The following is a 23512-nucleotide window of genomic DNA, read 5'->3' on the forward strand; positions in this document are numbered from 1 at the left end:
TCTAAAATAAGACAAATGTTGAGAATAATTCAGTTGCATTTCAGATCTGATGGTCGTTCAAACTGTTGCTCTACGGTGTTGAATTTAGCTTTTCCAGGAAATGAGCTACATTTGTGTTGAGGTAGATTCTCAGATAAGTTGATGAGAAATCCCAAAGTTTGACTCACTATTTTTGTTTCATACACAACAGACTGCCTGGTGATGTTCTTTCAACGGGTCATTGGGAAGTTGTGGCCTCAGCAATGACGTCAAACTCTTCTCATCTACGGGAGCTGGACTTAAGCTGGAACCAAAGCCTGACAGATGCTGGAGTAAAGTTACTGTCTTCTGCAATGATGCATCCAAACTGCAGACTGGAGACGCTCAGGTCAGGAGGCCTCTGTTGGTCTTTTCTAAATTTCTTTACATTTTCTGCTTTTCTCTTCATTTTCAGATTTAGAAATGTGTTTTTATTTGCCCCATTTATTCCTTTTCCAGACTGAGTGGCTGCAGTTTATCAGAGATCAGCTGTGGCTCTCTGGCCTCGGCGCTGAGGTCCAATCCCTCCCATCTGAGGGTTCTGGACCTGAGTCAGAACCAGCTGAAGGATCCAGCAGTGAAGCTGCTCTGTGGTGCTCTCCAGGATCCTCTCTGTGAGCTGGAGACTCTCAGGTCAGTCAGAGATGATCCAGTACTTTCCCAGGTGTAACTCGTTAGACAATAACTGTTTCCATGTTTGATTTTTATTTGTCTTCTCTCAAAATAATTGTTATTTTAGCCTAAGTGGCTGCAGTTTATCAGAGACAGCTGTGATTCTGTGGCCTCAGCTCTGAAGTCCAACCGCTCCCATCTGAGGGTTCTGGACCTGAGCTCCAACCCGTTGCAGGATTCAGGAGTGAAGCGGCTCTGTTCTGGACTGGAGAGTCCAAACTGTAAACTGGAGAGGCTCAGGTCAGTCTTCACTTTTCTACCTATATACCAGCTGCTAAGATGGTGAAGTGAGGCTGTTCTCAACACTGCTGTGATGCACCACATTAAAAACATTCCTTGTAATATCGTGAATTCAGGTCTGACCCAACTAAGAACTAACGTAGGTTTAGTACTGACGCAGATCACATGCAGACCTGCACCGTATAACCTCATCCTGCATTTTTCAGATTGAATTGCTGCAGTTTATCAGAGATCAGCTGTGGCTCTCTGGCCTCGGCGCTGAGGTCCAATCCCTCCCATCTCAGAGAACTGGACCTGAGTCAGAACCAGCTGAAGGGTCCAGGAGTGAAGCTGCTCTGTGGTGCTCTCCAGGATCCTCTCTGTGAGCTGGAGACTCTCAGGTCAGTCAGAGATGATCCAGTACTTTCCCAGGTGTAACTAGTTAGACAATAACTGTTTCCATGTTTGATCTTTGTTATAAACGTCGTGTTACAGTTCTCAGAAAAAAGACCACACAGGACAGATTTGCAGTATTAAATTGGTTGTGGAAATCTGTCCCATGTGAGGATGGTCATCAATGACTAGAAAGGAAGTATCAGTTGTAGATTTGTCTTGTTTTATTTTAGGCTGGCCACAAAACCGCCCAAACATTCAGACCAATCAAAAATGGTTCTTCCTGTCTTTTAAAGATCAGAAGGAAAACTAGAAACCCCAAAAAGAAAGCTGCTGCAGTGTGCCATGCCCCTTCTCTCCTGAGAAAAGCCATCCCAAAAAAGAGAAAAGCCCAAGTGTGAAGTGAGCACCCTGTTAAACCTTGGTACCGAAAGCCTGCAGTCATTCTCATCTGAGGTGGCTTCATTCCAGCCAGAAGCCCAAACCTGCCTCCCTCTTAAAGGGGCAGCAGGTCAGTCCAACCACAGAAACCTTCATGAAGATCTGAAGCTTTCAGCATCCACAATTGTTGCACCTCACTTCCATTGGAGTCCAATCAGAAGTCAACGAGTTGATTCTACACCGATTCTACACAATGCAACCATTTTAAAAAGGTTTACATGCATAAGTTTTCACACATTTTTAGATAAATCTGTTTGTTCATCGCCTCCTTCTGTTGTAATGGTCATTAAAGAAAATGACCTTATTGGAGTTTTGGTTGGGATTGATTGGGGACTTTCTGTGTGGAGTTTGCATGTTCTCCCTGTGCCTGCGTGGGTTCTCTCCGGGTACTCCGGCTTCCTCCCACAGTCCAAAGACATGCATGATTGGGGATTAGGCTAATTGGAAACTCTAAATTGCCCGTAGGTGTGAGTGTGAGAGTGAGTGGTTGTGTGTCTATATGTGTTAGCCCTGCGATTGACTGGCGTCCAGTCCAGGGTGTACCCTGCCTCCGCCCATTGAGCTGGGATAGGCTCCAGCCCCCCCGCGACCCTCAGTGGAGGAACAAGCGGTAGAAAATGAGTGAGTGAGTGAGAAGTTTTCACACATTTTTAGATAATCTGTTTGTTCATCGCCTCCTTCTGTTGTAATGGTCATTAAGAAAATGACCTTATTGGAGTTTTGGTTGGGATTGATTGGGGACTTTCTGTGTGGAGTTTGCATGTTCTCCCTGTGCCTGCGTGGGTTCTCTCCGGGTACTCCGGCTTCCTCCCACAGTCCAAAGACATGCATGATTGGGGATTAGGCTAATTGGAAACTCTAAATTGCCAGTAGGTGTGAGTGTGAGAGTGAGTGGTTGTGTGTCTATATGTGTTAGCCCTGCGATTGACTGGCGTCCAGTCCAGGGTGTACCCTGCCTCCGCCCATTGAGCTGGGATAGGCTCCAGCCCCCCCGCGACCCTCAGTGGAGGAACAAGCGGTAGAAAATGAGTGAGTGAGTGAGAAGTTTTCACACATTTTTAGATAATCTGTTTGTTCATCGCCTCCTTCTGTTGTAATGGTCATTAAAGAAAATGACCTTATTGGAGTTTTTCTCCTCACAAATATGACTTTCTATGAACGATGCAATAAATGCAGCTGCAATCTAAGACAATATGGAAGTATGTGTATATAATAGTAGTGGAAGGAGCTCATACAATAATACATTTGCTCTTCTCATCGAATCTTTCTATGTTATTAAAGAAAAACCTGCTCTTAGTCAACAACATCTAAGACATCAACCAAAAATCCTAATTTTATACAATCTAATATAAAACAGTAGAGAAGACTCTTTCTGCAGAGACACTGGTGGCAGGAATGCAGAAGTATCACCTGCTCAACTTGGAAGGTGGAGCAGAAACCACCAGCTGAGAAGGTCCTCAGCGAGAGGAAGTGGTGGAGAACCATGAAACTTGCTAAGCTCCACCTCAGCTCCAGAGACGGGCTGAGCTGGAGCTGTGGCACCAGGTATCGCCCAGAAGAGCCTCCAACAAACAAGCTCTTCTCTTGGGAGGAGAGGGCTTTGAATCTCAGCTCAGTGTGCTTGTCTCTAGTAGGTGGCAGCTGCACCTTTTCCTGAGGTCCTTGTTGATGCCCTGAGGGGAATTGATGCTCCTGCAATGTTTTCTGGCAGCATTGAGCTTGCAGTGGGGCAATCAAACACACTGTGGGGCTCTCTTTCCTTCTCTCATCTGGAGAACAAGTGACACCAGCTGCCAATCATTGTTGGAGAAATGTGCAGTCAGGGGAACGATGCGTCCAGACTATAGCCACCCTTCCAGCATCCAGCAGTGTCTAAAACCTTTGATTTGGTTTCACCAGAGAGTGTAGGGATTGCAGGGTCGCTGCAGCATCGCCCACAAGCTGTCAGGAGTGGGTCGCTTTGTCCCAACTCCTGACAAGAGTTGAGTGCTATTGAGAAATGTGGTCTCACAAACTTGGAAGGTATTTTGACCTACACACACTTTACATACGCTGTAGATCTTGTCCGACCGCCCTGAAAGAACCCAAAATAGGAACATACGGCAGATAAGCCGGTGCAGGACCAGAGGTTTGTTGCTTGGAAGCTGTGTTTTGCTCTGGTACATGTTGATTTTTATTTGTCTTCTCTCAAAATAATTGTTATTTTAGCCTAAGTGGCTGCAGTTTATCAGAGACCAGCTGTGATTCTGTGGCCTCAGCTCTGAAGTCCAACCTCTCCCATCTGAGGGTTCTGGACCTGAGCTCCAACGCGTTGCAGGATTCAGGAGTAAAGCGGCTCTGTTCTGGACTGGAGAGTCCAAACTGTAAACTGGAGAGGCTCAGGTCAGTCTTCATTTTTCTACCTATATACCAGCTGCTAAGATGGTGAAGTGAGGCTGTTCTCAACACTGCTGTGATGCACCACATTAAAAAAATTCCTTGTAATATCGTGAATTCAGGTCTGACCCAACTAAGAACTAACGTAGGTTTAGTACTGACGCAGATAACATGCAGACCTGCACCGTATAACCTCATCCTGCATTTTTCAGATTAGAGCGCTGCAGTTTATCAGGGATCAGCTGTGACTCTCTGGCCTCGGCGCTGAGGTCCAATCCCTCCCATCTCAGAGAACTGGACCTGGGTCAGAACCAGCTGAAGGATCCAGGAGTGAAGCTGCTCTGTGGTTTTCTCCACTTTCCAAACTGCCGACTGGAAACTCTGAGGTAAACACCATTCTCAAAAATGTCCATTATTCCATCCGAGGGTCCTCACACTTTCTGAGTGTGTGTGTTGTGCCCAGTTCCTTCAGGAGGGGGGGCCACACGGGGACCACTTATTCATGATAAACTGATTTAAGGACAATGAAAAAGCCCACAGATGGTAACCAAAATTAGACAAAACTAGGTGAGGGTGCCTGGTAGACACCAGCCAACGAGGAGGGAGATGGTGAGGGGGACAGGAAGTCATCTAAGACAGGTTGGCTGTTTCTGAACCCCCCCCCCCCCCCCCCCCCCCCCGTACCCTACATAGTGCACTCAATAGTGTGGACGCCATTTTGCAATAGTGTCCGAATTGTTAGTGAGCATCGCTGTACCCTATGTAGTGCACTCAATGTATCCCACAATGCACTGCGAAAAGTACAAGCGAGCACCCTAACTCGGAAAATATATCCACCCTAGCCCCCAGCCGTAAAGGCTGATGGGATACATTTTTTTAACGTAATTTCTACTGTGCGGTTTGATATATGAAATTTTTGGAAATAAGAATTTTTTTTCAGTAGGGGTCCAATATGATCATCTTAAAATATTACAACATAAATGTGTAAAAACAAATCAATCAATCTTCACTGATCCCCCCCCCCCCCCCCCACACACACACACTTAAAATTGTTCTTCAGAACCGTCTGTTCCTCACCAGGCGACAGAATCTCAGTAAAATAATATTTACAAAGATAAAAAGTAGCTTTGATCCATTTTTTGATGAAAAATTGCTTTATTAAATGTTTTCACTACAGCGGAATATGACTTGAGAATGTTCCATCACGTCTTGGCTTGAAAATGTCAAGGGACACTAATTATTTTAGGTAATAAGTAATTATTATTGTATTATTATTGACATTGATATTTCATTTTATTATATAAAGTTAATTATAGGGTAAAATATTGCATTTTCATAAAATGACCTCTGAATGTATTTCTGATGGGTTAAATATTAAATGGACCTGGCCACTTTCCCCGGCGACCAGTTCGTAATTATTATGCGACACCATGACGTCACTTTACGTGCGCCGTAAATGACGCCGTTGTCCGAATACTAACTTTAATTGAGTGCAGCACGTAGTTCACTCAATCCATGTAGTGAGTAGTGAACAGGGAACGAGGGTGTGGAGTCGGAAACAGCCGTTGTGCCTTTAAAGATGAGCCACAGGTGAGATGGATCTCCATGATGAGATGGGAGGGAAAGAGGTGGGAGAACCTGGGAAGAGTGAGGGCCAGAACAATATATATTCTCCTTTGGAACAGTGCAAACCTGAGAGGTTGGAATTGTGGTCATTACATATTACTATCATTTTTAAACCTGTAACTAAATTAAATATTTACAGATCATGCCTTTGATTAACCTTTCAGATTAATACTGGTTTCACTTATAACCTTATAAAAGTTTCCCTTCTTTATTTAGATTATGGAACTGCTGGTTATCAGAGATCAGCTGTGGCTCTCTGGCCTCGGCGCTGAGGTCCAATCCCTCCCATCTCAGAGAACTGGACCTGAGTCAGAACCATCTGCTGGATTCAGGAGTGAAGCTGCTCTGTGGTTTTCTCCAGGATCCAAACTGCCGACTGGAAACTCTGAGGTAAACACCATTCTCAAAAATGTCCATTATTCCATCCGAGGGTCCTCACACTTTCTGAGTGTGTGTGTTGTGCCCAGTTCCTTCAGGAGGGAGGGCCACACGGGGACCACTTATTCATGATAAATTGATTTAGGACAATGAAAAAGGCGACAGATGGTAACCAAAATTAGACAAAACTAGGTGAGGGTGCCTGGTAGACACCAGCCAACGAGGAGGGAGATGGTGAGGGAGACAGGAAGTCATCTAAGACAGGTTGTGCCTTTAAAGATGAGCCACAGGTGAGATGGATCTCCATGATGAGATGGGAGGTAAAGAGGTGGGAGAACCGGGAAGAGTGAGGGCCAGAACAATATATATTCTCCTCTGGAACAGTGCAAACCTGAGAGGTTGGAATTGTAGTAATTACATATTACTATCATTTTTTAACCTGTAACTAAATTAAATATTTACAGATCATGCCTTTGATTAACCTTTCAGATGAATACTGGTTTCACTTATAACCTTATAAAAGTTTCCCTTCTTTATTTAGATTAAGGACTGCAGCTTATCAGAGATCAGCTGTGGCTCTCTGGCCTCGGCGCTGAGGTCCAATCCCTCCCATCTCAGAGAACTGGACCTGGTCAGAACCAGCTGCAGGATTCAGGAGTGAAGCTGCTGTCTGATCTCGTAGAGAATCCACACTATGGGCTGGAGACATTGAGACATGGCTGGTTGTAGCCAGTCAACTCCCGCTCATCTGCTGCATCACTCACTGACCACTGGTGAAGAGCATCTGTGGAAACATCTGCCGTCTACTCCCTCCATAGATGAAAAATTCAGTTTTTAAAAAGCGCTGGTGGACTTTCAGGAGATCAGTCGATGGTCGACAAAGCAGAAGCAGCTTCGCCTTGAAGTTAAATTAGTTCCTGGTATCACACAATGCATCTTTATAAAGTTCTAAATGGCTCCTCGGCCACTCTTAGAAGCATGGAAACATTCTCTTAATTGTCTCTTCAAATGTCTGTATTATACGTTACTATTTTACATCATGCCTTCAGAATCTTTAGGGTTTAGTATTTACTGTCTCTGTGACATGGAGCATTGGAATATTTCAGCTGCAGCCAGCAAAAACCCATCAGAATGACGGCTATCGGTGGGAACCGCAGGTCATTTGACTTTAGTCAGTCTGTTCAATGTTATAGGATTTATTGCAATCTAATAAAAACTATGAATAAATGTGGGAAATAGGAAATAAAAAGAAGCAAAATGACCAAATAAAACTCCCATGAATACTGTAAATTTAAAGATGTCAAGAATGGAATATCAGCTTAAATGGAATCAAACATAAAGTGAAAAGGCCTCCTTTAAGTTTACTGCAAAAATAAACACAAAATCAAGAGCGACACGCGCCAAAAACGTCTCATTCTCTCTTCTGTCTCCACTCATTCTTTTATATTCTCTTAAGATAATGGGGACGGGGTCGTGTGATAACAAAACAACCTAATTGGGGACTATATTTTTGTTGCAAGAACTTTGGCTCTTCAGAAGTTCCTATGTTGGCTTCCACAGATTGTGCATCCACTAGAAACTCAGTGTTTTTGAGGAACTACCAGGAGTGGCTGGAGTGGAGGCCAATGACGCTATAGCTACATATAGCTACATATAGATCACCGTTATCCTCAACCCAAAAGACCACCAGTTGGCGCAGCAATACTAAAGATAGGAGGTTGTGGTCGTTGCGCAGACGCGGAGTGATATCACGCACAAACGTGCCCTATGTTCTATATACCGTATGTTCGCGACCAAAGGGCGCACCGTATTAAAAGGTGCAGCCTCAGTTACGGTGCTATTTCTGTATTTAACACATACATCAGGCGCTCCGGATTATAGGGCGCGGGCATGGTAAAACATACCGCTACGATAGCTTAAAACGCATGCTAGCGCGTATTTAGCAATTTTGCGAAAGCCGGCAAGTCGAACAACCGACAACAATGTTTCCAAAATTAAAATGTTCGTATTTTTCGTATTTTGTTATTAGCCCCGGAGGGCTGAAGCAGGACCGCTGTTAAAAATGTATCAGTCCGCGCTTCCAGTTCTGGTGCAACGTCCAGTTCTAAATGTATGAATCCGCGTATTGACGTTTCAACGTCCCATCAGTAAACGGAGAGATTTGGATATAGTCCCCCTGAGGTGGTGTTTTTAGAGCAGTTCTTAACAACTTTCTCTTTGCCTGATAAGAGGTCCAAACATTATTTCACTTCCCTATAAAATACTCTAAAATTTGCCATTCAAGATCAGATACCACCAGGTATAATTCATCCTCTAAATTTTCACAATTTCTTATTCTGTCAGGCTGTTTTTAAACCTTTGGCAACATCAAATAAAGTACCCAACTGGTATTATGTCAGGCTGGTTTACATCCCATTAAAGAAGCCAGCAGAAATAAAGCACAACAGTTACACAGACTACGCACAATAATATAGAGGATATAAAAAACAGTGTTGAGATGGGTTTGTGTCACTTTAGTAAAATCAAAGCATTTTTCTTCATGTGCCAGCAATGAACACAATCTAAGAAGTCTTTGACACTAAACATATGGAGCTGCTATAGAACAAACTAAAGATTTGTTGTTATTAAGATAAAGAAATGCAACATTTCCCCCAGAGAAACGATGGCGATGGAAAAAGCCCTGGCTGTGTGTGTGCATCACAGCAGGCGTGGGTTCTCCTCTCTGGAGTCATGCGGGGCTCCTTTGAAGGGCAGATGAGGAGGTTGGTTACAGATTCCCCTCAGAAAGATGATTACGGTGCCAAAGGTCATCACCGGGGTAACCAGGAAGAGGCAGAGTGGGTCTACTGTACGAGCGATGCCGCCCAGTTATCCTTCTCCTGTCAGGACCAGACATTTACGCCACTTTTGATCTTTTTAAATCAGACTTTGGGTTGAGGACTCTGTTTGAACCATCTGAGCTCATTGTCGTCGTTCTTGTTGCGCATGTGTTTAATGATGTAGTGGCTCCATCCACAGCCGGCTTGATCTCTGCGTACAGCTGATGGCTCCTCCCTCTTCTTGTGGTTTCACAGCTCCACACAGACACCAAAGCTCAGAACTCAAATGAAGCTACTGATGCTTCTATATCTCATGTGTTTAAATGTTTCTGGAAACGTCCTGGCAGCGTGTGTGACTCGGGTCACCAGTCCGTGTCTCCCAGACTGTTTCTCAAACATCAGCTCACTGCGGGACTTCACACTGTCGTACTCCTCAGCCGAGGCAATGGAGCCCACTGAGCTGGATCGCCGCGGTAACGCTCCATCCCAGTACGGCTCTGCCTCAGCAGGGCGGGACACTGCGCAAGATGGGGTAATCGCTGGAGGAAGAGCTGGCAGAAAAAGAAAACAGGATTTGGAACACTGATACTGATGTGTGTGTGTGTGTGTGTGTGTGTGTGTGTGTGTGTGTGTGTGTGTGTGTGTGTTATAGTGGTATAGACCCAAATCTCCAGTTTTTAGATGGTGGCTCAACCAGATGTTGTCCTGATGTGACCCAGAGGAACTTTTGGGCTTCTTCCCCTGGTGGAACAGCCGATGTTCTTGTACGAAGCTCCCCAAACCAAGACGTATCCGAAGCGGGTTCGTCTGGTCCGGGTTCCCGGCGGTCCGTTATCGAGACCCGATGAGGCCGAACAGGTCGCAGCATTTGTGCTTTTGCCTTTATTTGAGCAGCTTGTCCCGGTTTTCAGAGGGCGCGGAGCTTTGCTCTGTTTGGAATTTAACGTGTCCCGCACCCCCCCGAGGGATCACGATAATGGGCTTTTAGCGAAATGAGATCCCAAAGTTTAGCTGCGTGCCCGTCTTAACACCGTCTGGTGGTCGGGTTCCGTTATTGGAGCCCTGATCTGAGGGGAGAGGGTTTAATCAAATAAGAGTGAATAAATAACAACGGGGACTGAGGAATTAGCTTCTAACATTAGCATTTTAAGGCAAATATTAAAGCAGCCATTCATATAATTCAGGTCAAACCTGTTAGCGGAGCGGCTCATGGCTTCCAGAAACGGCATTAAGTCCGCAGACGAATTTCCAAAACTCAGCTAACGACATTAAAAGTAAAACTGGAAGAAACTGAGATTCAATCCGCTGTGATCACATTTCTGGCAGGGGAGCCACCCGGAGAACAGCGGGATATTTCAAATGCGGAGTTCATTTCTAATCCCGAAACCTCAAACATTCCGACCCACCTGAGCGCAGAACCGGTCCCAGCATCTCCATCACGTCCGATGACGCCGCGGCGCCAAAGACGGCGCTAACGCCGGGGGCCCGCTGCAGCGCGGGACATAAATCTCGGAGCGTTCTCGTATCCAGATGGATGGATTTGAGGGTTGGAATGAAATGAAAGAAAATGAGGGGGGAGGGTGTTTTGGAGAAGGGAGATGGGATGCGATTCTGGACAGATGTTCCAGATGAGCCGGAGATGGGAACAAATGTGAGATTATTTCACAGATGGATGAAAACGCGACTTTTTATTCCTTTGTTTTTAATCCAGATCAGCTTTTTTTTGGCGCCCTCCTTTTTATTTTCCCTCAGTAGCCGGAACTGTAGCATACAGCACGCCGATTAGCATGCAGCGCGGCGCAGCCTCATTAGCTTGTCAAACCAAATTACAGGGGCGATACGCCGGGTGAATCATTCATCGCGCCGCTCTCCTCTTTGTTTCGCCGCCGCCATATTGGAGATTCGTCCAATCGATTTAATTGCGGGTGATTGTCGGAGTCGATCCGGCGGCTCCTTACAATCACCGCTGACGATCGACGGCCGTTGCCTTCCATTCTCCTGCTGTCACGCTAAAGGAATATCGACGCTAGCTACACCAACACCAACACTTGTTTTTTATATTTTCCACCCACAGACCTGTAAAAAGTTTCTAATTTAGTTTGTCGGGTTTGTTCTAGCTTCCGGCGCGGTTGCGTTTTATTACCCGCCGTCTGCGGTGTAACAGCGATCGGCGAGGCGATGGTCGCCGTGGCGACCACGGAGAAATGACTTGGCGCCTCATTAAAAGTGAAATTATGACGTAGAATTTGAATATTGTAGCGCTGCGGTTATCCGAACGCTAATCCTCAACCTTTTGAGCTCGAACTAAAAAATCTGCTGCGATGTCAGAAGAAATCAGTGAAGCTAATCTAATTAGCCTCCTCCTGTTTTAGCGCCAGGAAGAAGGGATCGTGCTTGGCTCGCTCGAATCGTTAGCTCGTTACCAGCTAGCGTGTTTCCTGCATTTTCCTGCAACAGTGGCAAGGAAAACTCCCCTTTAACGGGAAGAAACCTTGAGCAGGACCAGGCTCATGTAGGGGGACCTCCTGCTGATGGGGGGCTGGGTAAAGAGAGAGGAGAGGAGGGAGGACAGGTAGAGGATAGGATAGAGAGGAGAGGAAGGGGTAGAGGAGAGGAGAAGTAGAGTGGAGGGGAGGTAGAGGAGAGGAGAAGGAGGAGGGGGGAGAGGAAAGAGGAGAGAGGAGATGAGTCTTCTCTTTCGACAGGAAAGAAGGAGGGGGACTCTTCTCTTCGCGGAAGCTTCGCTCTCTTTAGAGTCTTCCTTCTCTTCTCTGAGAGGCTTCTTTTCGTCTTCTCTTCTCTTCCCCTTCTCTCTTTTCTTCACTTCTTCTCTTCTCTTCCTTCTCTCTTCTCTTCTCTTCCTCTTCTCTTTCTCTACCTCTCCTGAGCTCTTCGAGCCAGGAGAGGCACAGAGCACAGAAACACCCACACAACCAAAAATATGATGCACAATCACTTCATGCGGGGTCAAGCGGGGCCGAGGTCATTATGCAGCTCCGATGGCGGTGATGCCTGACCTGTAATAAATAGAGGGGGGGGGGGGGGAGCAAAAAACTACACAAGAATCAGCATAACTAATCTGCTTGATGAGGAGAGGAAAGGAGAGGAAAGGAGAGGAAACCATGACCCAGTGGAGTGACAGAGGCCTGTCAGGTGATCATGTTTCCGGACCCCGGCAGCCTTGGCCTATAACAGCATAACTAAGATGTGACCTAACGATTAGACGACCCCCTAAGTATGATAATTTGTCTGTCTATAATAGTAACTGGAACTACTGAATTAGTAACAATAAGCTTTTTCAAAGAGGTAGGTTTTGAGTCTGATCTTAAAGTAGCGATGGAGTCAGCCTCCCGTACCTGGACAGGGAGCTGGTTCCATAGCAGGGGGGCCTGGACAGGGAGCTGGTTCCATAGCAGGGGGGCCTGGACAGGGAGCTGGTTCCATAGCAGGGGGGCCTGGTAGCTAAATGCTCGGCCCCCCATTCTACTCCTAGAGACTCTGGGAACCACAAGTAGACCAGCATTCTGAGAGCAGAGCGGTCTATTGGGCTGGTAAGGTGTCACTAGCTCCTCCAGGTAGGATGGAGCTAGGCCTCTGAGGACCTTGTAGGTCAAAAGAAGGGTTTTAAAAATTATTCTAAATTTAACGGTTGATTCCGCCTCATTGTTTGGTGAGTATTGCGTCACTTCCTGTCTCTTCTATCGTTCGTTGGTTGCATTGTGCACGGGGTGCCGTATTCACTTAATATTGAACACTTGGTGTGTTGTATTCACTTCACTTAAAATTTTGAACACTTGAGACATTCTAGTCACCTGATATCAACAGTAAGAAACAACCCATATAAAACAAATACAGGGCTTCGCCGATCACTAGCGCTAGCATGGCCTCACCGTCTGTTTCACACCGGTGTCTTGTCTGTTCAGAGTGTGAAATGTTTAGTTACTCCTCTGCCTCCCTTAGTGAAGGGAATAGGTGCAGAAAGTGGAGTTTATTTACGGCTATGGAGGCGAGACTTAGCGAGCTTGAGACGCGGTTCCGCAGCTTGGAGTTAGCTGGAGTTGCGTCATGTAGCCAGGGTAAGCTAGCTGCTGCGGAGCCGCCTAGCGTAGCTACAGCTAGCGGTCCCCCGGCAGCAGCCGAGCAGCCGGCTAGCCAGGGCGGCTGGGTGACGGTTCGCAGGAAGCGTAGCCCAAAACAAAGGCCCGCGGTGCCCCACCACCCGCTTCCTGTGGCTAACCGCTTTCCCCACTCGGCGACACACCCGCTGAGAAACCGACCCTGGTAATTGGCGACTCTGTTTTGCGCCACGTGAAGCCGACTCCAGCGACCATAGTTAGGTGGCATTCCGGGGGCCAGAGCGGGCGACATAGAAGCAAATTTATGGCTGCTGGCGAGACGTAAACGTAAATTTGGTAAAGTTATTATTCACGTCGGAGCCAACGACACCCGGCTTCGTCAGTCGGAGGTCACTAAAATTAACTTGGAGTCGGTGTGTAACTACGCAAAAACGATGTGGGACTCCGTAGCATTCTCTGGTCCCCTCCCCAATCTGGCCAGCGATGATTGATGTTTAGCCGCATGTCGTCGCTTCGCTTCGTCGCTGGCTGTCACGGTGGTGCCCCGATAACCAGGTGGCCTTTATAGACATTGAACACCTTCTGGGGAAAACCTGGTCTGATTTGGAGAGACGGTGTCCATCCCACTCGAGATGGCGCTTCTCTCATTTCTAGTATCCATCCATCCATCCATTCTCTGCCGCTTATTCCGGGGTCGGGTCGCGGGGGCAGCAGCCTTAGGAGAGAAGCCCCCAGACTTCCCTCTCCCCAGCCACCTCCTCCAGCTCATCGGAGGATCCCCAGGCGTTCCCAGGCCAGTCGAGAGACATAGTCTCTCCAACGTGTCCTGGGTCTCCCCGGGGGTCTCTTACCGGAGGGACATGCCCTGAACACCTCACCAGGGAGGCGTCCAGGGGGCATCCTCCTGACTAGATGCCCAAGCCACCCCATCTGGCTCCTCTCTCAACGCGGAGGAGCAGCGACTCTACTCCGAGCTCCTCCCGGATGGCAGAGCTTCTCACCCTATCTCTAAGGGAGAGCCCAGCCACCCTACGGAGGAAACTCATTTCAGCCGCTTGTACCCGTGATCTTGTTCTTTCGGTCATGACCCAAAGCTCATGACCATAGGTGAGGGTAGGAACGAAGATCGACCGGTAAATCGAGAGCTTCGCCTTTCGGCTCAGCTCTCTCTTCACCACAACGGACCGGTGCAGAGCCCGCATTACTGTGGACGCCGCACCGATCCGCCTGTCGATCTCCCGCTCCATTCTTCCCTCACTCGTGAACAAGACCCCGAGGTACTTAAACTCCTCCACTTGGGGCAGGATCTCTCCTCCTTACCCGGAGAAGGCACTCCACCTTTTTCCGGTTGAGAACCATGGCCTCGGATTTGGAGGTGCTGATTCTCATCCCAGCCGCTTCACAGGCGGCGGCGAACCGATCCAGTGATAGTTGGAGGTCACGGGCCGATGAAGCCAACAGGACCACATCATCCGCAAAAAGCAGAGACGTGATCCTGAGGTCACCAAACCGGATCCCCTCAACACCATGACTGCACCTAGAAATTCTGTCCATAAAAATTATGAACAGAATCGGTGACAAAGGGCAGCCCTGGCGGAGGCCAACCCTCACCGGAAACGAGTTCGACTTACTGCCAGCAATTCGGACCAAACTCTGGCAACCGATCGTACAGGGAGCGGACAGCCCGTATCAGCGGGCCCGACACCCCATACTCTCGGAGGACCCCCCACAGGACCCCCCGAGGGACACGGTCGAATGCTTTCTCCAAGTCCACAAAACACATGTGGACTGGTTGGGCAAACTCCCATGTACCCTCGAAGACCCTGCTGAGGGTGTAGAGCTGGTCCACTGTTCCACGCCCAGGACGAAAACCACATTGCTCCTCCTGAATCCGAGGTTCGACTATCCGGCGGACCCTCCTCTCCAGTACCCCTGAATAGACCTTGCCAGGGAGGCTGAGAGTGTGATCCCCCTATAGTTGGAACACACCTCCGGTCCCCCTTCTTAAAAAGAGGGACACACCCCGGTCTGCCAATCCAGCGGCACTGCCCCCGATGTCCACGCGATGTTGCAGAGTCGAGTCAACCACGACAGCCCTACAACATCCAGAGCCTTAAGGGACTCTGGGCGGATCTCATCCACCCCCGGGGCCTTGCCACCGAGGAGTTTTTTAACTACCTCGGCAACTTCAGCCCCGGAGATACGAGAGCCCATCTCCAGGTCCCCGGGCCCTACTTCCTCACTGGAAGGCGTGTTGGTGGGATTGAGGAGGTCCTCGAAGTATTCCTTCCACCGATCCACAACATCCCGAGTTGAGGTCAGCAGCACACCATCACCACTATATTCACCACTGTCACCACTGTCACACAGTGTTGACAGTGCACTGCTTCCCCCTCCTCAGACGCCGGATGGTGGTCCAGAACCTTTTCGAGGCCGTCCGAAAGTCGTTCTCCATGGCCTCACCGAACTCTTCCCATGCCCGAGTCTTTGCCTCGGCAACCGCCGTAGCTGCACTCCGCTTGGCACGCCGGTACCCATCTGCTGCCTCAGGAGTCCCACAGGCCAGTAAGCCCGATACGACTCCTTCTTCAGCTTGACGGCATCCCTCACCGCTGGTGTCCACCAGCGGGTTCGGGCATTGCCGCCACGACAGGCACCAACCACCTTGCGGCCACAGCACCGGTCAGCTGCCTCGACAATGGAGGCACGGAACATGGTCCACTCGGACTCAATGTCCCCCGCCTCCCCCGGGACATGGTCAAAGCTCTCCCGGAGGCGTGAGTTGAAGCTCCTTCTGACAGGGGACTCTGCCAGGCGTTCCCAGCAGACCCTCACAACACGTTTGGGCCTGCCAGGTCTGTCCGGCATCCTTCCCCACCATCGGAGCCAACTCACCACCAGGTGGTGATCAGTTGACAGCTCCGCCCCTCTCTTCACCCGAGTGTCCAGAACATGCGGCCGCAAATCCGATGACACAACCACAAAGTCGATCATCGATCTGCGGCCTAAGGCGTCCTGGTGCCAAGTGCACATGTGGACGCCTTTATGTCTGAACAAGGTGTTCGTTATGGACAATCTGAGACGAGCACAGAAGTCCAATAACAAAACACCACTCGGGTTCAGATCAGGGGGGCCGTTCTTCCCAATCACACCTCTCCAGGTCACACTGTCATTGCCAACGTGAGCATTGAAGTCACCCAGGAGGACGAGGGAGCCCCCAGAAGGGGCACTCTCCAGCACTCCCTCTAAGGACTCCAAAAAGGGTGGATACGCTGAACTGCTGTTTGGACCATAGGCACAAACAACAGTCAGGATCCGTCCCCCCACCCGAAGGCGAAGGGAGGCTACCCTCTCATCCACCGGGGTAAACTCCAATACAGGCACTGAGCCGGGGAGCAACCAGAATTGCCACCCCTGCTCGTCGCCTCTCACCATCGGCAACTCCAGAGTGGTAGAGAGTCCAACCCCTCTCAAGAAGACTGGTTCCAGAGCCCTTGCCGTGCGTCGAGGTGAGGCCAACTATATCTAGTCGGAACTTCTCAACCTCGCGCACCAACTCAGGCTCCTTTCCCACCAGAGAGGTGACATTCCATGTCCCTAGAGCCAGTTTGTGCAGCCGGGAATCAGACCGCCAAGGTCCCTGCCCCTCCGGCTGCTACCCAAAACACAATGCACCCGACCCCCTTGGCCCCTCCTGCAGGTGGTGAGCCCACGGGAAGGGGGTCCCATGTTGCCTCTTCGGGCTGCGCCCGGCCGGACTCCATAGGCAGAGGTCCGGCCACCAGGCGCTCGCCAATGTGCCCCACCCCCAGGCCTGGCTCCAGGAGGGGGCCCCGGTGACCCGCATCCGGGCAAGGGAAACTTGAGACCAATGTTATTTATCTTCATTAGGGGGGTCCTGGGCTACGCTTTGTCTGGTCCCTCACCTAGGACCTGTTTGCCATGGGTGGCCCTACCAGGGGCATATAGCCCCAGACAACGGAGCTCCTGGGATCATTGGGACAACGCAACCCCTCCACCACGATATAGGTGGCAGCCCAGGGAGGGGTCATTTCTAGTAATCTGGCTAAATTTATTACCCCAAAGTGACCTGACAATCCAGGGTCCAGACCAGGATGCAGAGCTGTAGTCTTACACACCTCTCTGCTGCTTCCTTAGAACCTCATCTGCCAACAATAACATATTTAACACTATAGAGGTAGTCTCTGTTCCACGGTTAAAAGTTCCCCAACACAGAGCAGGGGAGCCGTCAATCACCATAATCTTATTAAAATTAATACTGAAGCACAAGTTGGAGAAACTAATGTCACAATTAAGTGTGGACTGTTAAATATTAGATCTCTTTTGTGTAAATCCCTGTTAGTGCACGACCTGATAGTGGATCATCACATTGATTTATTTTGTCTTACTGAGACCTGGCTTCAGGAGGAGGAGTATGTTAGCTTAAATGAATCTACCCCTCCTACCCATCTTAATTATCATATTCCTCGTGTTACTGGTCGAGGAGGGGGAGTGGCAGCAATCTATCACTCCAAGTTATTAATTAATCCCAGACCAAAACATAGCTTCAGTTCATTTGAAAGCCTGACTCTTGGCATCACTCATCTGAACTGGAGGACAGAAAAGCCACTTCTGTTTGTAGTTGTATATCGGCCCCCTGCTGGGCCACATTCAGAGTTCCTGTCTGAGTTCTCTGATTTCTTATCTGACTTGGTCCTTAGAACGGAAAAAGTCATTATCATTGGAGACTTTAATATCCATATGGACGTTATAAACGACAGCTTTAGAAATGGCTTCACTTCATTACTTGAGTCAGTTGGTTTCCTCCAGCAGATAAACCAACCAACTCACAGCTTTAACCACACCCTAGATCTAGTTCTGACTTATGGTGTTGAGGTAGAACATGTGTCAGTGTTCCCTCAGAACCCCCTCCTGTCAGACCACTCTTTGATCACTTTTACATTTATGATTAAGGATTCTTCTATCCTCAGAGCTCAGTCTCACTATAGCAGATGTCTTTCAGATAATGCTGTAGCTAAGTTTAAGGAAGTGATCCCTGTGCTGATCCCAGGACCACCATGTGTTTCCCCAGGGATCAGTCATTATAATCTGAGCCCTGCTGAGTTCGACTCTATTGCTGAAGGTGCAGCAACCTCACTGAGATCACGCTTGATTCTGGTGCCCCCCTGAAAAAGAAAATAGTAAATCAGAGGAGGTGTGGCCCCTGGTAATAATTCACATATCAGGACCCTCAAGCAGAAAGCGCGAAGACTGGAAAGGAAGTGGCATTCTTGTAAGATAGACAGCTACCATGTAGCCTGGAAAGACTGTCTATTAGTTTACAAAAAGGCCCTCCACAAGGCTAGAACAGCTTATTTTTCTTCTTTGATTGAGGAAAATAAGAACAACCCCAGGTTTCTTCTCAGCACTGTGGCCAAATTAACCAAGAGTCACAGTGTTTTAGATCCACGTATCCCTTCTTCCCCTAGTGGTGAAAACTTCATGAGCTTCTTCACTGATAAAGTTCTAGCTATCAGAGAGAAAGCTAACCAGGCCATCCCACAACTGGACCATCACCAGATGTGCCGACTGTGGGAACATACAGGTTCTCCAACGAGCCCTTAAGCTCCTTCAGCCCTATATATTTTTCTGAGGCGTCATCGCTAATTCAGAAATCCAAGACCACTACGTGTCTTTTAGATCCCATCCCAACACACCTGTTGAAGGATGTTCTACCACTGATAGGCAGTTCTATCCTGGACCAGATCAATGGTTCTTTAGTGTCAGGTTATGTACCCCGGTCCTACAAGGTGGCAGTGATTAAGCCGTTGCTTAAAAAACCATCACTGGATCCCGATGTCTTGGCAAATTATAGGCCAATATCCAACCATCCTTTTATCTCTAAAGTTCTAGAGAAGGTGGTGGTGACTCAGTTACTGGAGCACCTGCAGAGGAACAGCCTGTTTGAGATGTTTCAGTCAGGCTTTAGAGCTCATCACAGCACAGAAACAGCACTTCTTAAAGTCACTAATGATCTTCTCATAGCTTCCGATCATGGACTGGTCTCTATGCTGGTTCTGCTGGACCTCAGTGCTGCTTTTGATCCAGTTGATCACAGCATCCTGTTACAGAGACTGGATGTGATTGGGATTAAGGGACAGCACTAGACTGGTTTAGATCATACTTATCTGATAGATACCAGTTTGCCCATGTCCACGGCGTTCCCTCCTCATACAGTAGGGTTAGCCATGGAGTTCCTCAAGGTTCCGTACTCGGACCAATCCTCTTCACATTGTACATGCTTCCCTTAGGAAACATTATTCGGCAGCATGGGATAAATTTTCATTGTTATGCTGATGACACTCAGCTCTATTTATCCATGAAACCTGAGGAGACAGAGAAGTTAGTGAAGCTCCAGACCTGTCTTAAAGACATAAAGTCCTGGATGTCTTCAAATTTCCTCCTCCTTAACCCAGAAAACCGAGGTCATGGTGTTTGGTCCTGAACCTCTCAGGGATAGATTAGATCACATGATCACTCTAGATGGGATCTCATTAACATCTAGTCTCTCTGTGAGGAATCTAGGAGTAACTTTTGATCAAAATCTCTCCTTCAACTCACACATTAAATTAGTCTCTACAAGTGCCTTTTTTCACCTGAGGAACATCTCAAAGATCAGGAAACTACTGACGCAGCATGATGCTGAAAAGTTAGTCATGCTTTTGTTACTTCCAGGCTGGATTATGTAATTCTTTATTATCAGGGTGTCCAAACAACTCTTTAAGAAGCCTCCAGTTGATCCAAAATGCTGCAGCCAGAGTTCTGACAGGTATTGACAAAAGAGATCACATGACTACTCCTGTAATGGCGTCTCTTCATTGGCTGCCCGTTAAATTTAGAATCATTTTTAAAACCCTTCTTCTGACCTACAAGGTCCTCAGAGGCCTAGCTCCATCCTACCTGGAGGAGCTAGTGACACCTGACCAGCCCAATAGACCGCTCTGCTCTCAGAATGCTGGTCTACTAGTGGTTCCCAGAGTTTCTAGGAGTAGAATGGGGGCCGAGCATTTAGCTACCAGGCCCCCCTGCTATGGAACCAGCTCCCTGTCCAGGCCCCCCTGCTATGGAACCAGCTCTCTGTCCAGGCCCCCCTGCTATGGAACCAGCTCCCTGTCCAGGTACAGGAGGCTGACTCCATCGCTACTTTTAAGATCAGACTCAAAACCTTCCTCTTTGAAAAAGCTTATTGTTACTAATTCAGTAGTTCCAGTTACTATCATAGACAGACAGATTATCATACTTAGGGGGTCGTCTAATCGTTAGGTCACATTCTAGCTATGCTGTTATAGGCCAAGGCTGCCGGGGTCCGGAAACATGATCGCCTGACAGGCCTCTGTCACTCCACTGGGTCATGGTTTCCTCTCCTCTCCTCTCCTCTCCTCTCCTCTCCTCTCCTCTCTCTCCTCTCCTCTCCTCTCCTCTCCTCTCCCTCTCCTCTCCTCTCCTCTCCTCTCCCCTCCCCTCCCCTCTCCTCTCCTCATCAAGCAGACTAGTTATGCTGATTCTAGTGTAGTTTTTCTGCTTCCCCCCCCCCCCTCCTATTTATTTACAGGTATCACCGCCCTCGGAGCTGCATAATGACCGCCGGCCCCATTGAAGTGATGTGCATCATATTTTTTGTGTGTGTTTCTGTGCTCTGTGCCTCTCCTCTCCTCTCCCTCTCCCTCTCCCTCTCCTCTCCTCTCCTCTCCTCTCCTCTCCTCTCCTCTCCACCTCCTTCTCCTTTTCCTCTCCCTCTCCTCTTCTTTTCTCTCCTCTTTCCCCTCCTCCTCCTTCTCCTCTCCTCTACCTCCCCTTCACTCTACCTCTCCTCTCCTCTCTATCCTATCCTCTACCTGTCCTCCCTCCTCTCCTCTCCCCCCCCCCCCCCACCATTAGCAGGAGTGTCTGCCTACATGAGCCTGGTCCTGCTCAAGGTTTCTTCCTGTTAAAGGGGAGTTTTTCCTTGCCACTGTTGCTTGTCTGGGGTCAGGCCCTGGGATTCTGGAAAGCACCTTGAAACAATTTTGATTGTATAAGACGCTATATAAATAAAGATTGATTGATTGATTGATTGAACGGGCAGCCAGTGAAGCGACGCCATTACATGAGTAATGTGACCTCTGTGGTCAATACCTGTCAGAACTCTGGCTGCAGCATTTTGGATCAACTGGAGGCTTCTTAAAGAGTTGTTTGGACACCCTGATAATAAAGAATCACAATAGTCCAGCCTGGAAGTAACAATGCATGGACTAACTTTTCAGCATCATGCCGCATCAGCAGTTTCCTGATCTTTGAGATGTTCCTCAGGTGAAAAAAGGCACTTCTAGAGAATGTTTTAATGTGTGAGTTGAAGGACAGGTTTTGATCAAAAGTTACTCCTAGATTCCTCACAGAGAGACTAGATGTTAATGAGATACCATCTAGAGTGATCATGTGATCTAATCTATCCCTGAGAGGTTCAGGACCAAACACCATGACCTCAGTTTTTCTTGGGTTAAGGAGGAGGAAATTTGAAGACATCCAGGACTTTATGTCTTTAAGACAGGTCTGGAGCTTCACTAACTTCTCTGTCTCCTCTGGTTTCATGGATAAATAAAGCTGAGTGTCATCAGCATAACAATGAAAATTTATCCCATGCTGCCGAATAATGTTCCCTAAGGGAAGCATGTACAAGGTGAAGAGGATTGGTCCAAGTACAGAACCTTGAGGAACCCCATGGCTAACCCTACTGTAGGAGGAGGGAACACCATGGACATGGGCAAACTGGTATCTATCAGATAAGTATGATCTAAACCAGTCTAGTGCTGTCCCTTTAATCCCAATCACATGATCCAGTCTCTGTAACAGGATGCTGTGATCAACTGGATCAAAAGCAGCACTGAGGTCCAGCAGAACCAGCATAGAGACCAGTCCATGATCGGAAGCTATGAGAAGATCATTAGTAACTTTAAGAAGTGCTGTTTCTGTACGTGTTTCCAGAAGCTGTGATTGGAAAAGCCGGTGCTATCAGCGACGCTCATGGGGCGATTTACTTGCTGCTGCATGTGCAAATCCTCATTAGATTCTGTAATAAAGGCGAACTTTGATGCCGCGCGGCTACCTCGCGGCTACCTCGCGGCTACCTCGCGGCTACCTCGCGCCGCGCTCTGCCTGAATTCTCCTGCAGCTTGCTGACAGGCTGCTAATCCTCTCCTCTCATATCGGCTTCTCCTGAAATCGCGGCTTAGTTTTCATCAAGCCTGGGCCGCTTGACGCTAATGAAGTTGGCATTTCCGGAGCCGCGCTAGTGTCGAAAATGTTGCCATTTGCTAGATCTTAAAATCTCTACCTTTGATCTATTTTTGCTCTTTGCTCATTAGTTTCGAACGTCTTTACTACTGTGGAAAAGCCATAAAATTGTTTTTTTTCCGACCTGGATGCGAGAGTGTGAGAGTGCGTCCGGCGCTCTGAGAGAGAGTCCGAGGTCACTTCTGTTCGTGAGTATGTTTTCCTCTCACCGCGAACAGGCGTGTTTATCCGTGATCCGGGCACGTGTGCGCGTAGTCCACCTACGCCGCTTGATTTGCGCGTCGGCTGTAACGTGATAAATTGGCGTAAATGTGCCATCTAGTGTAAAAGGTGTGATGTCACGCCGCCGCGCGGCCCCTCCCTCCTGTTAGCGAGCATCTGCTTCGCTTCCAGATGTTCCGTTAGCTTCCGGAATCGCGCCGCCGACAGTCGCTTCGGTCCCGAACGCCTTCAGGCGTCGATAATCACGCGCCGGCACGTCTGGCGTGGCGAAGCGCCGGCCGTCGGCTCTGGTTTACAGCCGCGGTGATCGAGGTGGCGCTGAGGCGGAATGCTAAATGAGATTTAAAAACGTTACAGTAGCGAACCTGCCAACTTAACAGGCCTTAACGGGGCAATAAAGGAAGGGAAACACGCGGCGCTTGAAGGGAGGTTTTATCACGGACACCCAGCGAATTCCTCGGAGACCGTAAAGCCTTTTACGCCGCTCCTCCCGGAGGCTTGGATGTGACGGGGAGAGTGATTAATTTAGCCAGTGCTTAAGGTGGGAACGGTGTGCCGACCGGCGCCGTGATGAATGCATGGTGACAGTTGTCTACAGCGCTGTGCGCTACGCCAGCCCGCGCTGCATTCCCTCTGACAACTGCAGTCAGACGCTAATGCATCGATATTACTTTCCTGTCTGGTGCGATCAGCGGCGAACCGGGTATTCGCTGATATTTGTTAGCAAATGAGGTGGAGGGGAGGCGATCTCTGCCGCTGCGCTGCTAGCTGCCACAGATTATGAGCGTTGTGTAGCATCGCACTCACCAAAAGTAGCATCGGCGGCGGTCAGATATGGTGTAGTGACACTTGCCTTCCTCTAGGGGGAGATAGGTGCCCCTCGGGCCTGTTTCTACAGGTCAGGCCCACAGGGGTGGACCTGTAAACCGGTCCTGGTTCTGG

The 23512-nt window shown here is 48.6% G+C and overlaps 2 protein-coding genes across 21 annotated transcripts in view; one reads left to right on the forward strand and one right to left on the reverse strand.

Moving 5' to 3' along the window:
* The window catches only part of LOC130537198 (ribonuclease inhibitor-like), a 180748-nt gene that overhangs the window by 138308 nt on the left and 18928 nt on the right, over positions 1-23512 (reverse strand). The window lies entirely within an intron of this gene.
* The window catches only part of LOC130537196 (ribonuclease inhibitor-like), a 267517-nt gene that overhangs the window by 33806 nt on the left and 210199 nt on the right, over positions 1-23512 (forward strand). For 11 of the 20 annotated variants that reach the window (XM_057053786.1, XM_057053782.1, XM_057053780.1 and 8 more), the window contains 6 exons: positions 191-367; positions 478-651; positions 1137-1310; positions 3952-4125; positions 4332-4505; positions 5962-6135. The exons of 7 other annotated variants lie outside the window; for them this stretch is intronic. In XM_057053786.1, coding sequence (XP_056909766.1) covers positions 191-367; positions 478-651; positions 1137-1310; positions 3952-4125; positions 4332-4505; positions 5962-6135 — 1047 coding nt within the window. The remainder of the gene's footprint in view (positions 1-190; positions 368-477; positions 652-1136; positions 1311-3951; positions 4126-4331; positions 4506-5961; positions 6136-23512) is intronic. 2 more of the 20 variants (XM_057053777.1, XM_057053788.1) reach the window with 2 other exon arrangements.

Source organism: Takifugu flavidus, chromosome 14, assembly GCF_003711565.1.
Source record: "Takifugu flavidus isolate HTHZ2018 chromosome 14, ASM371156v2, whole genome shotgun sequence".
Lineage (NCBI taxonomy): Eukaryota > Metazoa > Chordata > Actinopteri > Tetraodontiformes > Tetraodontidae > Takifugu > Takifugu flavidus.